This window comes from Heliangelus exortis, chromosome 1 (genome assembly GCF_036169615.1).
Source record: "Heliangelus exortis chromosome 1, bHelExo1.hap1, whole genome shotgun sequence".
Lineage (NCBI taxonomy): Eukaryota > Metazoa > Chordata > Aves > Apodiformes > Trochilidae > Heliangelus > Heliangelus exortis.
The window spans coordinates 23,978,812-23,996,374 of NC_092422.1; the positions used below are offsets into that span (position 1 = coordinate 23,978,812).

General features: G+C 41.1%; 1 protein-coding gene and 1 long non-coding RNA gene across 3 annotated transcripts in view; both read right to left on the reverse strand.

Annotated features, from left to right (window-relative positions):
* Nucleotides 1-17,563, reverse strand: part of CCDC169 (coiled-coil domain containing 169) — a 60,312-nt gene that overhangs the window by 8,605 nt on the left and 34,144 nt on the right. Inside the window, exon 8 of one of the 2 annotated variants that reach the window (XM_071737703.1) lies at nucleotides 3,831-3,895. The exons of the other annotated variant lie outside the window; for it this stretch is intronic. Coding sequence (XP_071593804.1) covers nucleotides 3,874-3,895 — 22 coding nt within the window. The 3' untranslated portion in view covers nucleotides 3,831-3,873. Of the gene's footprint in view, nucleotides 1-3,830; nucleotides 3,896-17,563 lie in introns of those variants that run through there. 2 annotated transcript variants of the gene reach the window in all.
* Nucleotides 5,741-12,126, reverse strand: LOC139793226 (uncharacterized). Its single transcript, XR_011724550.1, has 2 exons — nucleotides 8,619-12,126; nucleotides 5,741-8,117 (listed from the first exon to the last, which is right to left on the reverse strand). It is a non-coding gene; the product is annotated as an uncharacterized lncRNA (long non-coding RNA).

Below are 17,563 nucleotides of genomic sequence, written 5' to 3' on the forward strand. Positions count from 1 at the left end.
TGGAAGGAAAGGAAAGGAAAGGAAGGAAAGGAAAGGAAAGGAAAGGAAAGGAAAGGAAAGGAAAGGAAAGGAAAGGAAAGGAAAGGAAAGGAAAGGAAAGGAAAGGAAAGGAAAGGAAAGGAAAGGAAAGGAAAGGAAAGGAAAGGAAAGGAAAGGAAAGGAAAGGAAAGGAAAGGAAGAGAAAGGAAAGGAAAGGAAAGGAAGAAAAAAAGCAGCAAGGTTACAGCGTTACTAAGTTATTCTTCAGGGTCTGTTTCAGGGGCTATTAGAGTCATATTCAGTGTAAGAGGTTGTTTGAGTCAGTTGGCAATAAGCCACAAAAATCTTAATTTTTTAGTAAGACTTTCAGCATAACAGTGACTGTGTATAGCATATTCTTCACACAAATCTTTTTTAAAAGGATGAGAAGTATGAAAAAGCTTTGCTAAGCAGGAAGAAGACAGAAAGATAACATAGAGTAAACTGGACAAAAAACTTTTCATTTTATTAAAAAGCTCACATTAATACATAAGGGAACAGTGACTCTGTCCTTTCTGCATCTCTGACTGGCAGCCCATTCAGAAGCAGCACTTTGAGAACACCCTGCTAATGCTCTTTCCTTACAGGAACTTCATGTAGGAGACATCAAATAAATCTTGGTATTTCTGACTGCAGTCTCCAATATTGCAGAAAAAAAACCAAAAACAAACAAACCAAAAAACCCCACATGAATATGTTACAAGGAGTAGATTTACTCAATGGGATTGGATCCACATTCCCTGGAACACGATAGATGAGTAGGCATGCTGAATATATGATACTCCCACATTACTTTTCTCACTGGAGTTGCTACACTGCCTTATTTATATACTTAAAAATATAACAAAAAAACCCCAAAACGTGGTCATCCAACTGTGTTCATGAATTTCATTAAACTGATGCTGATTTTGAAAGGCAGGTAATGTTCAGATTAGCCTCCCATCCTGCATTCCAACCCAAATCTAGAGTTTCTTCTCTGCTCTCCCAACTTTCATGATGATTTCCCCAGGATTCAGTAGTGACAACGCTGTACATATCTGTAGACTTTTTCTGATTCCATTTCAGTGACTTCCAGAAGGTTCCATATACACTTGTGTGTGAAAATGCAAGTCCCTCACATCAGCACTGAGAGTGCACAGGCAATCTAGTGAGTAAGACTTATTAGAAAATGTATTTTTTTCTAAAATTCTTCATTTGGATACTATGACTTTTTAGGTACCTGATTGTTCTTAGACATTTCATGGTATTCTCAGACAAAACAGACAAGGTTTTCACCACAGTCAGATGAAACCTGACCAGACATTTATCAGTCATTTAAAACTTTTATCTGATTATTTGCTTCACTTTATACACTTTTATAAGCTAATTGTGTTAGACTCTTTGTTACCTCCAGGATAGTGCACAAGAACTACATGAAGCTTTTCAAATCAATATTGGACTGTGTCAAATTGATTAGTGGTTTGTTAATATTATTTTATATTCCAGTGCTGTGAGCTCAATTGTCTTCCAGTGTGTTGTATGCACTACTTTACAGCAAAGCTTCAGAGACTTCTGCTGCTGGAAACCTCTTGCAAATTTATTCTGTTCTGCCTGGATGACAGGATATCAGCAGGGGATGACTAAAAACCATCAGTAACAAAAAAACCCTTTCCCCCTAGGAGACTCCAGCTTGGCTGGAATGCAGACTTCTTGTTGGATGGAAGGAATTTTTAATTATGTAGAAAGAATAGATGAATAAAGGAGAAAATGTGATAATTAACGACTGACTTCACCCTACAACAGCAAGAATTTCTCTCGAATATTTTTAAACGAAAAATATTATTATAACATTTCAGAGTATGAGAAATAAACTACTGTTTCAGGTGCTTTTTTTCCGTTTCCTAGAATAAAATGCTTGGATGTGACTGTGTCACTTCAACATTTGTATAGGGAAGAAAATCCTTTGAGTCTCTTTATGCATATTCAGATTAACTTGTGGAAATGTCAGAGTCTTCACACATATAACTGGTGTGTGAAAGTCTTCAGCAGGGAAAGGACAAGGGAGAAAAAAAGTTTAGAGAGTCCAGCTGCACTGCAGTCACGTAGTGATCTTTGTGATCTTATCATCCTGTCCTGATTCAGAGCAGTCTGATCAGTGCTCAGAGGCTGGAGCACCTCCCCCATGAGGACAGGATAAAGAAGTTGGGGTTGTTCAGCCTGGAGAAAAGGAGGCTCCAAGGTGACCTTGTGGCAACCTTCCAATGTCTGAAGGGGACTTACAAGAAATCTGGGGTTGGGCTTTTTACATGGGTGTGTAGTGAGAGGTAAAATGGAAATGGTTTCAAAGTTGGGAAGGGAGACATTAGGAAGAAATTATCTCCCGTGAGGGTGGTGAGATGCCACCTCACTGACTTGCAGGATAGGGAAGGTGAGATGGATTCCACCCTGCAGTATTCCTCTTCTCTCCAAGGCTGGGATATCCATGTCTTTCTTGTGCTGAGAAGAGCAAAATGGGAAACAGGACTCCAGAAATGGTCTCACAGCTGCCAAATCAATGGGAAGAATTTCTTCCCTGGACATGCACGCTGATGTAGCCCAGGAGGCTGCTGGCTTTGTTTGACACAGGGGTGCAATGTCTGCTCTTGGTCAACTTGTTGTTCACCAGCCCTTCATTCTCCTCTGCAAAGCTGCTTTTTAGCTGTTCTTTCCCAGACATTTGTGTCTGGGTTGGGTTTTTTTTTTTCTGTTCCAGAAGTTGGAGTTTGTATTTGTTTTTATTACGAGGTTCCTGAGGTTTTTTTAAAATCTCTAATTTAAAGTACATTAAACACTAAATGAACTGAATTTTTCATAGATCAAAACAAAAAAACATAATTAACAAAACACTAACAAAAGACACAAACAAAAAAGCCCCAAACCATGAAAACAGATTGTTGTTCAGATGGTTCTTGGAAACATTGCAAACCTTACCACTGAGTAATATCTGAATGAAACTGGGGAGTTTAATAAGCAGTCAGCCCTGGTGCTCCCCACATGATAGGTATTTGCAGCTAATGGAAGGTCAGGAACTCAGATACATTTCTTTAGTTTAGTTTCAAACCCAGCATTTTACTTTGACAAGGCAGCTGTGTAAAATTCTTTTATTTCAGAAGGAAATGTAGGGCTGAACAAATCTCTGTTTCTTGAACTTCAAGCTTCTTAGATCAGGCATTTTCATACTGGAAGCAGACAGATCCTATGCGGAGAGGCTGAGGGAGCTGGGGGTGTTCAGCCTGGAGAAGAGGAGGCTCAGGGGAGACCTCATCACTCTCTACAACTCCCTGAAAGGAGGTTGGAGCCAGGTGGGGGTTGGTCTCTTTTCCCAGGCAACTCTCAGCAAGACAAGAGGGCACGGTCTCAAGTTGTGCCGGGGGAGGTTTAGGTTGGACATTAGAAAGAATTTCTTTACTGAGAGGGTGATCAGACATTGGAATGGGCTGCCCTGGGAAGTGGTGGATTCTCCGTCCCTGGAGATATTTAAAAAGAGACTGGATGTGGCACTCAGTGCCATGGGCTGGGAACTGCAGCGGGAGTGGATAAAGGGTTGGACTTGATGATCTCTGAGGTCCCTTCCAACCCAGCCAATTCTATGATTCTATGATTGTTAATATGAGCCTGATATCTGTCCTCCTCTGTGATATTTAGCTTTACTTACTGCATGTGGGCATAGGTAACTAAAACCATTTCAGGGAAACAAGATGTTCTGGTATTTTTATCCCAGCTATGCAGGTATTACCAATAGTGTAATATTGCTTACAAGTTCTTCATGGACCAGAAATTATGACAGCCTTAACAGCCTTTAATCTTCCTATAGGTGTAAATTTTACCATTTTTACTTCACAAACTGGCAGTGCTCTGCCTGAAAATAAAAAAATAAGAAAAAAAAAGAAAAATGGTGTCATTATTACTATTATTAATTGTGGTGCAGTTACTCCTGCTGATTGCAAGAGGTAATCAAGGTGATGGAAGCCCACACTCTTAATTCTCACTCAGTACATTAAAAGATGTAGAGAGACAAATCCTGAGCTCCTTAACTTAGATAAATCTCACATGGAAAAAAAAAAAACAAAAACAAAAACAAAAAAGAAAAAAAAGGTTACCTGAATAGCAATTATAGCAATTTACACCTAAGATTAACTTAGGCTCACAGTTCCCATTGCTTTAATAAAAATTCAATATATAATTTTCGGTTTATATTTAGGTTGGTAATGCCATGCATAAAAAATTTTAAAATGTAATGTTTTACCCTGCCTAGATAGCCAGACTTTTAGTGTGACACTTTTATATGATAATGTGTAAGAATTTTATTTAGCAAATTGCTAACTTTGCAAAAATTAGAAACATAATGTTTATCTTGATAAACTGTCATTATACACACACACAAATATTTCAGTGCTCCATAGTGTTTCAAAACGTTGACTGGGGGAAGATATAAAACCCTTTAAAGGTCAGTGAGAAAAGGTATTCCCTGAGGAGAGCAAAGGCAAAAGGAAAGTCCTTGAGAGGCACTGGGGAGGCATTTTCAAATTACAAGAACTGCTGGCAGCACCAGAAGAAGCAGAATTAAGTGATCTTGTAACCTCTTACTAATGCTTACATTTTTGTGCTTAAGATGAAGCCTCAGGACAGAGAATGGTTTTGTTACCTTTTGTTTATTGTTTCAATTTTACTGCAAAGTTTACTGACTTAGTAAGTCAGAGAAAATTAAACTGGTGAAGGGCCTGGAGAATAAATCCTATGAAGAATGACTGAAGGAGCTGGGACTGCTTTGTTTGAGGAAAAGGAGGCTGAGGGGAGACCTCGTGGCTGTCTATAGCTCCCTGAAATTGTGGAGAGGTTGGTGCTGGTCTCTTCTCACAGGTAGGTAGCAACAGAACAGAGGGAATGGCTTCAAGATCCAACAGGGTTGGTTCCGACTGGACATTAGGAAAAAAATGTCCACAGGAAGAGTGGTCAGAAACTGGAATTGGCTGCCCAGGGAGGGGCTGAGTCACCATCCCTGGATGTGTTTAAGGGTTGTTTAGATGTGGTGTTGGGGGATGTGGTTTAGGGGAGAACTTTGTAGAGTAGGGATGGTGGTTGGACTCGATGATCCCAAGCATCTGTTCCAACCTGAAAGATTCTCTGATTCTATGAAACTCTGCAGCACACGAGAAAGCATGGCTGTAGTCCTCTCTCTGCATCCCCTTCCACTGCATCAGCTCTGCTGGAGAGAGTCTGAACATCATCCCACCTTCTCCTGGGAACCCCAGCATTGCATGAGTCTGTTCCTGTGGCTCATCTGCCATCTGGGATGTGGTTTCCAGGTGGAAGTTGAATCTGGTGAACTACAGGAGTGAGGAGTCCCAATGCTTGTCCCATTCAGCCAGTCTGCCACAGCCCTACTGCACACACACTGCAGACACAGCCCAGTGCAAACAGCTCTCACATACACAGGAACAAGACAAACATTCTGAACCTGTCCTCACTCAACAGCTAAATAAGCTCAGGCTCAAAGTTTGCCAGCAGAGCTCACTCCCAGACTCAAGCAAGCCCAGATCTGGACCTATGGTCCCACCTCTCAGCCCCCCAGGCTCCCAGTGCCTTGTCCCCAGACCTATGGTCATTCCAGGAGCTGGTTCCCAGACCTCTCACTCTGTTTGGGCTTGTAGTTCCCTCGTGTCTCACACTCACAAACACAACAGAGAACACCCTCAGCCAGGAAAATAGTTATAAACAGTGTTTAATAGGAATACAGGACAGACTGCATTGATCAGTTGCAGGATTTGTCCAGGCAAGGATACAACCTTATATATAACTTATATATAACTTACTTATAACTTATATATAACTTACTTATACAGAGCTGGGCCCTATTGTCCGCCTTTCTTCTCCATTTTCACATAGCTGTTCCTTCCACATCTATCTTGGTCTCACCTTTCTTCATTTTTGTCCCCTCCCTGAAACATCCCATTAGAAGTTTCACCCTTTTTCAGTTGCCTTTAAGCATGCAATTAAAAGTTTTACAAGAAAGCCCCCTCAGTATCCTAAAATGTTTGCTTTTTTCCCATGAGACCCATGGTAAACCTGAGACCCATAGTAAACTTGTTTCTCACTCCTTATCAGTTACAAAGTCCTGGTTGGATCTCCTCAAGGCCTTGGATCACTCCTTCAGTGGCTCAGATCAGTGACTGGATTTTTCAGGATTGTCTCTGTTATCTCCTGTTCTTTAGGGTTTGTGTGTTTGGGTGTAGTTTATTACTTCTCTTGTCTCCCACCCTTGTTTTTTGTGCCAAATAACCATTAACCAGATCTACCTACAGAACAGATGTCCTTTTATGCTGGGTAGCTACTCAGTCTTTACTTCCCCCACATATTTTAACTTCTACAAACCCTTTCATTCCACACATCCTTACACAGATTTATGTCCATCAACTTTAGGCACTCAACTGAATTTTCTCTACAGACAAAAGTAAAAGGGAAATCACAGTGAAAACTGCACTTGTCTCAAAACTGAATCAGTTTCCAGGAGCAACTCCCTCTCTTCCTTGTTTTGAGAGAGAATCTGAAGACTTTTCTCCCAACTTAAGGAGGGACCATGTCTCTTTTAGGCTGATAAACTGGATAATATCCCGAACATCAGAAAAACTTGACAAACAGACCCAGATTTTCTAACTCTTCCTAAGACTTCTGGAGCTCACCAAAGAAATATTTGAAACATGATTTCATGTAATGGGATTTAGACAATAAAAGTCTATGGCATAATAAAACAGTTACCTGCCTTACCTATCTACGAATTGCAATGGCCTGGCAGCTGGAAATTTGACAGCATATTCATAAAGTTGATCCAGAACCCCTCCACTCTTCTTGTACATGCACAAAGAGGGGTTTTCTTAATTTTTTTTGTTTCCTTCATCCTTTCCAGATGCATGTCTCAAAGAGTCTTTCTCCTTTGCTCACATGGCTGCAAAAATCTAGCAAAAGCTGGGGACTGGTAGCTTCAGACCAGCAAGACGTGTGACGAGCAGTGTGAAGTAGCTTTTCCTTCATATTCTGAATGAATATTCTGATTTGTTGATTCCCTCTCCAGCCCTAATTCTGGATCTGGTGCATCTGCTTACAGTCTCAAGAAAAAGCTCAAATTCTGACCAGTCAGGTTTTGGCATGTCCCTGACAACTGTGTCAGGTTGCAGACATGGAGTTGGAACCACAGCAGAGTTGTGCCAGGTTTCACAGATGCTGTCACTCTTGGGAACCTGGCTCTGTGAAGCTCACCCAAGAAGATTCTGCTTTGTTCTTCTGCAGGCTTTAAAAGCTGCCTGTGAAAGGCAGGGGCATGGGCTGAAGTTAAGAAAGGAATTCAGGGAAATGGGATTCTGGAAATGGATCAGTGCAACCTGCATTCACTCAGCACCAGAGGAAAGAGAAAGCTGTGGGCTTTTTAACTACAACTGCTTTACTCCTCTTCCTATATTCCTGCAGAGCTCTGCTGCTGGCTGAGCTGATGGGGACATAAAGACAGGCACCTGTGTGAAGAAAAAGGGTTTTTTTATAAATCAGCCCTGCCAAGGGCTCCAAAAAGATCCACAGGATAACTGACAGTGCACACCAGTGCTCAAAGCATCTTTAAATTTGATTATTCCTGGTTGTTTCTGCCTGGAAAACAAAAGGTCACTTAAATCAAATCTGGTTTGAGTCTCATGAAGCAATGTTGCAATCAACATTTGACTGCAGTATTGCTAGTGACTTGCACTGCCTCTCTTTCCAGCACAGCTCCTTTGGCAGCTGTGATGAGTGAAAATATCTCCTTTTTTTGGCTTTTGTGTGGTCATTTCTACTAAATTTCTGAGAGTCGTATTCTAGCATGTGTTTGATTTTTTAGAGAAGGTGATAGATAATCCTGAGACTGAAGTCTGGCCCTGCTTTCTGGAGAGCAAAGCACACATCAGTATCCAAGTGTCAGAGGTTCTCATGCCAGTACCTCCAGGTCACTCACAGAAGGCTGAAAGGGACTTGGTCTCAGGACCATCTATGATAGATCCCCACATATTTGGTGCCTTCAAACTGAGATGTGTAGCCACACAAACAACACTCAAAAGGACCTCGAGTCCTGTGTCCAGTTCTGGGCCCCTCAGTTCAGGAAGGATATCGAGATCCTGGAGCAGGTCCAAAGGAGGGCAACCAGGCTGGTGAAAGGACTCGAGCACAGATCCTATGAGGAGAGGCTGAGGGAGCTGGGGCTGTTCAGCCTGGAGAAGAGGAGGCTCAGGGGAGACCTCATCACTCTCTACAACTCCCTGTTTTGGTCTCTTTTCCCAGGCAACTCTCAGCAAGACAAGAGGGCACGGTCTCAAGTTGTGCCAGGGGAGGTTTAGGTTGGACATTAGAAAGAATTTCTTTACAGAGAGGGTGATCAAGCATTGGAATGGGCTGCCCAGGGAAGTGGTGGATTCTCCATCCCTGGAGATATTTAAAAAGAGACTGGATGTGGCACTCAGTGCCATGGGCTGGTAACTGCAGCGGGAGTGGATAAAGGGTTGGACTTGATGATCTCTGAGGTTCCTTCCAACCCAGCCAATTCTATGATTCTATGATTCTATGACCAATGGCTACTGTAAGATTAAGAGAAATTATTCCTGGCAAGGGAGAGGTTATACACTTGCCAAGCCCCTCTTCTGCATGTTACAGACACCTGGTGCTTTGACACTCAGCAGTGAAGAAAAATGACCGAGAAAGAGGTCCCAGAGGACACACATCTGTCTGGAATACCTCTGTGCCATGGCATGGGCTGGTGATGATGGGTGGGCAGGCATTAGATGCTGCTTATGAGTCCTTTCATTGCTGTCAAGTGTTTTTGTCATGTAAATAATACGAAGGAAAAAAATCAATTAAACACAGGAAAGTATTTTTAGGCAGGGTGTGCAATATTGTAAAGCATCCTAGGAGGAGTTCACAGTGCCAGAGAAATCCCATCTTGAATATACTTTGTATAGCCAGACAGTGCTTGAAAAATTAATATAAAAGAATTTCTCCCATTTTATTTGCTGCAGGAGATCAAACAGCTGTTCATAATAGCTTAATTTTTCCTCTAGTTAATATAATCAGAATAATGTATATTCCCTTTGAAAGCAAGCTGTGTTGCAGTAGTTGCTTAATGCATTAACAACCCTCACCTTTGTAATTTCTTCTAACAGGAGGAAAGCAGCAGAAACTCTTCCCAAGGAATGCAGTCCCTTTTCACACAGGTACCCCAGTGGAGGAGCTCATAGACAATATTATTATGTTCCTTGAAACCTAATGTTCATAGAAATCGTAAATTACAATGTTTATATTAAATTGGTAATATTTTCTTTAGTTTTCTTTATGTCACACAGACATAAGTCCTAAAAATGAGGGGGTGCATCAGAAAACAGAGTCTACTGTTTTCAAAAAAAGCTAAATAATTACCCTATGGAAAACTTTCTCATTGCTTCCCTTTTACTTTGCTTCCATGTGTTTTACTGCTTTCCCCATAATCAGTATGATCCAAGTTTTTTCCAGTTAAAGCAGGTTAAATACATTGCTTCCTCTTCTATGTGTTTTACAAAGCAGACACTAATACTGAAACACTCATCTGTAGTGTTTGCTCTTTACTCTTCTCATTATTCTGCATCAAATATGGGGTTGTAAAACCAGCATTTAGAAAGCTGGGAAAAATATCAGCCATATCAATTGTGAGTTTGAGAATACTTTATCCTTCATTTTCTATGCTCTGCAATGCAGTGACAAGTCCTAATCTATCAATCAGAGATCTTCCACTGTGATTTTTTTTTCTAGAAGTCTTTTATAGTTGAAGTTATTTAAGGTTCATTGTCTCTTTTCCCTGCCAACATGTGGTGAAGTTTGAAACCAGTGCTGCTGATGCCCATGGCAGCTCTGTGAGGAACTCTGCAGTGGCAGCCATGGGCTTTTGTTCCTGGGAATACATTTCTTGCTAAATCATTAGTGGAAATTTGAAAATGCCTTGAAGCAAGACAGACCCTTCCTTTTGTCCTTCCAAAACCTGGGGGAGAAAGAGTCCATGTTATCATCACAGCCACAGAGCTTTTCCTCCCATTTAGCTCTACGTCTGCCTTCTGAAATTCCTGCTGAAAGATTCATTTTAACAACGTGTGTTAAGGGCAGATTCTCAGGTGAGTTGGGTGGTGTGGAAAAGGAGATCTGAAAGAGAGACTTCGAGGCATAATACCATGGGGAAGTTGTGAAGCTGAGAAAGAATGCTTCTGTGTCCATCCCAAATGGACTTCAAGAAAAGTTTAATCTCCTCTTTGTACTTTTAGTCTATTTTTGTTCTGGAATGAGAGAAAAGTTGGTTTCACCTTTCGGGTCTTATGCAACAGAATAAATTTAGAGAAATGTTTACATTTCTTCCTGAAGGTTTTTGCTCTGACTGTGGGTATTATAAAGCTGCTATAACAACAAGAGCTTAGAAAAAAATGTTTCATTTCCCTTATGTTGTACAAATGCCATCACTGCCTGCACATCCAGTCCCCTCTGCTAGCACAGCTCCATGAGTTTTAAGCTAAATAACAGTCCCACTAAAACTCAGTTGGTTCTCCTTGCTTAATAACCACATTCTCCTAAAACTACCCATTTATCTGTCTGACAAAAAAATTTTCAAAGGAAAAAAGAGAAGCTAAGAGATGGAGGGAAGTGTGGTCAATAGGCAGGGTTAGTTCACTTGCCAGCATTTCAAAGGAGGCAGAAGGCAGCAAAAGCAGAGCTGTGTCATACAATCTTTTTATTGCTTCCTCTGCTTTTCAAAGTGCCTCAGCTATTTGATCTCTAGCAGAGAGATGCTGTAGCCATTTTTCTGCAAAAGCCTTATCTCTATATATATCACTTTTAGAACTATATTTCATGGCAAGTAGAACTTTCCTTACTGATTTTCAAAATAATTTGCCAGCAAAATGGCAAGCTATCATACCACACTAACATTCTCCTGAATTCTCTTTTTCAGGTTTCTGAGGCTCACTTTTAAAGATTTTTATTTTTTTTTTGATCACACTCTCTCAATGAATGTTGGTGCTACTTGACCTTTAAATGTCAAAATCATCTGAATGGTATTTACTGTGAACTCTGCAGCCACACGTGAATTGTTGATACACAGAAATGATGCACAGCTGGGCTTATTAATTCATTTTATTATTCCTATCACTTCCCCAGCTCCATGAAAATAAATTTTCAACTAGCTACTGCTATTTTAAGAAGAGAGTAGGGAAAGCATATCCAGGCAAGCTGATTGACATAAGTCAGCTAACTCTTCCTGCTAAAGGTCTGAGTCTGCAAGCTGTTTCTTGTGGGTGGATCTCTCTGCTGAGATTGAGAAGCCTGCAGAATTTAAACTGAAATCAGATACTGCTAAGCTCTAAAGCATAAACTCCTACTTTAGAAGTTCTTCAAGTGAAGAAACACATAGAAATATTATTACCACTTTCCATTTGCTCCCAATCAACTTTAAGATACAAATATTCTCCCTAATTTGGGGTTTTTTTGTGCTTGTCTCACACTGGACAACAAGGAAAGGCTCCTGTCACCACATCTACTTGGATGACAACTGAAATCTGAACCAAATATCTCATCTTCTTCCTTAGAAAGTTATGGAGAAAAGCAGAGGAGGGGAGACAGTAATGAAAATATTCTGAGTACAGTCAGCAGTTTCATGGAGCTGTGTCTCTCTAACCCAGAGCTCTTTACAGTGATTCAATCACAACAGGTGTTCTGTATCAAGCTCAGGTGGGACAAAATAGCAGATTTTTTTTCCAGTTCTCATATGAATAAAAGAGGAAAATAAAAGGTCCTTTCCCCATTAATTACTGAAGCAGAACATGGACAGATTTTGAAGCCATTTATTTCAAACTATGCCCCTGGCATGCTTAAGACGAGAAGAAGGATTCCCACTTGTGGCTGTCCTTTTGCTTTCAGAGGTGGATTGGTAATTTTTCCTTTTTTGGAGGGTCCTTCTGCCTCCAGAGAAGTCTTTCAGCCTTCAGGAAGGGAGAATGAAAAACACTGATTAACTTCCCACTATTTCTCTCACTGACTTGATCTAGACTGATAGAAATGCCAAAAAGAATCCAGATCAGGGTTCTGCTGCCCATGGCCCAAACCAAATGCAGGACACAAGTCATTGGAGAAACCTGGGTATAACAGCTTGATGGGTGGCTGCCAATAAACTCAAATAATGGAGGTTTCAGTTTACAAAAAAATCAAACTCTGAACAATTTCCACCATTCATTCAATTTTCTTGCTTCTGAGTTAGAAGGCATGGACTCATTTGCAGGTTTTCACTGGTGATGCCTGTCATGTTGAGTTGGAGACACATCTAGAACATGACAGAATTGTAGTGCTTACAACACCCACAGGAAACAGTTGTTATCCCACAGGCAAGTGAGAAATTGAGTCACCACATTCTCATCATCTCCTACAGCCCAGTTGAGTGTCCTAATTATAACATCATTCCCTACTCAGAATCATCTCAGTAAAACGAAGCCTTAAAGAAGCAAAGCCTCACATTGTGGAGCTTTGCTGGCACAACAAGCAGTCTCACATTTGCATTACTGACATCTAGGCTAGATCACAACCTGCAGGATGCCATCAGGAGGCCAAAATAAAGGCCAAAATAAAGAGTATTCAATTTTCCCCTCATGAAGTGCCTTATCCTGCAGTAAAGAGGGAACGACTATTGCTGGGAACTTTCCACCCAGCCCTGCAGCCCTGCAGAGCTCCCTCCTCTGTGGTCACTAATACACATTCTGACCCAGCTACCATTCAGGTTTACTGAGCCTTCCTCCCAGTCAGAGAAGATAATTTGATGACTTATTGGTCTTCAGAAAGCAAATTTAAAAGTAATCATCTATTCTTAGCTGAGCAACTTCTCCCTTCAAAATTGGGTTCCCAAGACCTCAGCTGAGATGACTGGGATGCTGAGCTACACAGCTTGCCTGCAATTCCCACCCACCATCCTGGAGAAGGTGCCTGTTAAAGGGACAATACAGCAAAAAGAAAGAAAATCCTCATGTTACGAAAGCAATAAAATCCTCTTTCAGTTAGGTTAAGATCACCTGGGAAAAAAAAATTGCAGGTACTGCAGCTTTTGGTGGTTTGTCAGGTGTTAACTTGAAGTTGTCTCAAACTGTGTAAATCTCCAGCCTGCCTGAAGATCTGCTTCCCACCAAAAGCTGCTGTACTGGGAACACTGATGGTAGTGATGGTGGTAGGCAGCCATAGAAAGCAACACCTGAATTCCTCCATGCTGAAAACACTGCTTTCCACACCTGAAATCCTGCCTTCTAACTGAAAATTCAAATACAAAACCAAGACTCATAAAAAGGAGTTACTAAAGCCCTTTGGAATTTGAATAAAAAGCAGCACCATTTGGAAGCATCTTTCCATTTTTTACCACAGCAAATAGTGTCCTTATTCCAGGGAAGCTGCAATCCTAGACATGGCACATGTACTATAGACTGATTTTGATTTCCTGCCTTTCTACCAAAAAATTCAAGCAGCTTTTCTCCAAAGCCATCTGCATTTCTCAGTTTGTGATGCCACTATCCAGCTAAGAGCCAGATGCATCAAAGTAACTTTAGCAAGAAACTCTGATACTGGTGTCTTTAATGCTTTCACCACAATTTTGGTTTAAAATCACAGGACAAGATGTGCCCAAAAAGAAGTCTTACTGGACTATTGTGTCATTTTGGAATGCAAATCTACCAGAATTTCTGCACACACTGAAAAAGCCTTAACTTAACCTTCCTCAGAGTCACCAGCCTGAATAATCAGCTCAGAGACACAATACTTTTGATATTGTGAAAACTGTCAAAATTATAACCTTAGGCTTTTTAGTATCAATTGTGTTTAAGGTCAGTTAAAAAGCAGAACAGGGAGAATGACCCATTAAAGCTTCATAGGCAACAACAAAGAGAAAGCTGACTGGGTGAGAGCATCACTCCCAGAGACACACAGGTCAGAGCTGTTGATTTGCCAGGGAGAGGGTAAAAAGGTCACACAAAACCTCTTAAGAGTTCCCTGTTAAAGAGACCTTTTCTTTTCGTTTGATTATGATTACTCTCAGTCTTCTTGCACACATGTACATTTTGTAACAAAAAGTGGTATTAAAGAAAACAAAACAAAATAAGAACTGTTTTATTTAACCATTCCAGCACAGCATTTTCTGTTTCTCAAACACCGATGAATTCTGGATGCCTGTGGAAAATACACAATGACACCAGTGACGTATTTATTTCTGCACTGCAAAAAACTCTATTAACAAGAGACCATCAAAAGGCTGAACCCTTCCAAAGATGCTTGAGGGACCTGAAATGGCAGCACAGAATTTTCTTGTAATGCTGCATTTCATCATGAAGTGGCCAATAAAGTGAAAGAGAAGCTTCCACCAGAAGTAGCTTCCTTGCTTGGTTTGGATCAGGTGAAGTGGAGCTGATGATGCTTTCCACTGTGCCTGCTCATCATTCTGATACCTCCACTACTGCCTGACTGCCTTAGGCTCCCCCCAGTCAGCATCTGATTGCTGCAAATCTCACCCTTTGATTTCTAATTTCTCATCCTTCTTTGTCCATTTAATGTAGAGAGAGCACTGGTGGCAGATTCACTTTTTGGAACTTAACTTTGAAGCCCTGCATATAATTCAGGTTTTCTTTGAACCTACTCTGTGAAGTCCATTGAAAATCTGTCTCTTAATGTAATCATGAACACAGGCTGTATTATTTTCTGTTTCACCATCTTTTTAAGGGTGTGGGAATCTGCTGGATACTGTTGGACAGGCTTTGCAGACGTACTGGGCAAGTTCCTCAGCTATGCTTACACTCCACATCTTAAAAGGAAAGCCAAAACCATGCAGGTTTACTTTGGAACATTTTGTTTCTCTTTTTATTTCATATGAGAATTCAAATGGTCCATTAAACTTGTTAAGCTTTATCTCTGCAAGTAAACAATGCCCTCAGTGAGCCTCTTTTCTTCTGTAGCAGAGTATCTTCCTTTCCTCTGAGCACATTTTTAGATTTAAAATAATCCCTCCAAGGCATTGCTTAAGTAAACTTTTCAAAGACTTTTATAGAGAAACCTTCCTCCTCTCTCTCTGCTTTGTACCAATGCTTCTTCTAAATTGAAGTTTATATAAAGTTTGATACTACAATGTTTTTATAGAAATGCTGACCTTTCCCTCAAAATAACTCAAGCCAAAGGCTGTATGGACCAGTTTTGTCTTTTAATGCAGAAATCTATTATTAAAATTGGGGGTGGGAGCTTTTTGTTTGTTTGTTTGAGGGTTTTGTTTGTTTTTTTCTTGATGGATTGTTGGGTTTTTTACACATCATCAAAGAAGCTTTGCCTGGCAAAGTAGCAGGGTGCTGCTGCTTTGTCCTCTGTAGTGTTAGCATGTTTTTTTCCATTTTCTGAATCTTTGAGCTCAGACCATTCCCTTTTTCCTCCTTGGTAATTGCCATGGGCACTGCTCCTAAATGATATTCCCCCAAGACCAGACTGCAGTCCATGGAGCTGTACTTAGCAGTAAAATTCAAGTAATTTCCAGTTAGTTTTGATGGGGAGAGGAGAGAGGGCAGATAGGTTAAAAAGGGCATAGCAAGCACCACTGCTGCAAGCTCCAGCTTTATGAAACAGATGGTGCTAGGAAATTACCAGGCCAGAAAATAATAATTGAACTCTTCTATGGCTCAGGCTTGGAGGTGACCAACTTTGCTAAAATGAGATGAAGGAGTAAATCTGCAGTACTGTGAAATGCTACAGTGAGAAAATGTGTGCTGCAGGTAGCAGAGAACAGAAGAACAAGACATTAAAGCAATGAAGTAGACAGGGGAGACTACTGGGAGGAGCAAGACAAGTATTTTTTCCAAAGTTTTTGGAATATCTGCCATGAAAACTGCTATAAATCCCTCCACCAAATACCAGCCCAGAGCAACAATGTGAAGTGCCAGATCTCAGTGCTTTAGCACAGGTTCATCTCTCTCTTTAACACAGGTTGCCATCTCTTCTATCTCTATTCTTTTTACTGTTTCCAAAAAATGCTAATTGCAAGGGTGTCCATACAGTGAGGAAATTGGAGAGTGCTCTGAGATTTATCTGAATGATAAAATGCTGTCATATGCTGATACATATGACATTCACACGTGTGTTCCTGCTGTAATTGTTGAGCTTTTCTCCCAGTTGTCTCACCTCCAAAATGTGTGGCTTCAAGATTCTTGTGAGATCTTAACACAAAGTCTGGGATCCTAGGAGAGGACAAAGCAAGTGCATGACCCCACCAGGGGAAGGTAACTCATCCACACATGTCACTGGGCTAAAACTGTAAACCCTGGACTGTCAGTAGCAATCTGGGGCATGATAATCCTTTAATGAGCAACAGCAGGTGCTCAAGTGCTTAAAGTAAATCACTCCTGCATTTTAGCAGGTTGTTATTTATGTCATTGCTATCAACAAGTGCAAAGCTGACAGGGCTGGTGGCAGCTGGGGACCTCTGCTACTGAGGGCTGGGAGCTCCAGGGGATCCCCAGGCAGGGCAGGGCAGGACAGGGTCTGTCAGCCCAGCCTGTCCCATTGCCCTGGCCAGAAACAGGGCAGACAAGGGACATTGAGCAGCTTCCTGAGGATGGTGACAGCTGAGGCTGGGATGGGACATCTGACCACAGGCAGGGCTGGGGATCAGGCCTGGTGAGAAAAGGGTCAGACACAGCCAAGGTACCAATCCAGCCAAGGAATTTGAGTGTGTTTTTGTAATACCAAGTTTTTGATCTTTAATTTTGACTGCCTTGGAAAGAGGCATTTCTTTGTCTGTCGGCAAGAAATTTGATTTGGATTGTTAGGAACTCCCATTACTTGTCCAGTTTAGCATGTCTGAGGGTACACTCAAAAAAAAAACAACCAACAGCTACTGGGGAGGCAGTGATGAAAATTAAGCAGCATTAGCCCAGGCACAATGAGCACAGCACAACTCAGAAAGTTTACAGACTTGGTGCTTCACTGCAGAACGGACAGGGCAGCACAGTTCCATGGTCTTCCAGTATCCTTCTCAGCAGCCACACAAAGGATGCACATTTTCCACACCTTTCCAAGACAGAGATTATTTCACCCAAAAATTTTAAGTGTATTTGGACAAAGTATCCTTGCCCTGGAATATATATTACAGTAATGAAGTTGCACTGTGAGCTACTGCGGGCCTGGCAAGACTTGTGAACCATTTTAATCCTCAAGAACAGCCAATAATTTGACTTGTTATGAGGAAACTACAAGCTCAGCTTTTTAAGAGACAGGAACACACAAAAATTATTGATCTTTTGGGTATTGATTTCTATCACGACTGCATTAGATTTCTTCTAAGGTCTGCACGAAATTATCTATGGGTTATATTTTCCTACCTGTATGTTGGAGGTCCAAAGGCTTTAGGGAAGGCTTTTTAGAATAATGCAGCAGCGTGTTGTTTTGATTTCAAAAGAGCATGGAGCTTGCCAAATCTCTTCAAAGGGAAGGAAAATAA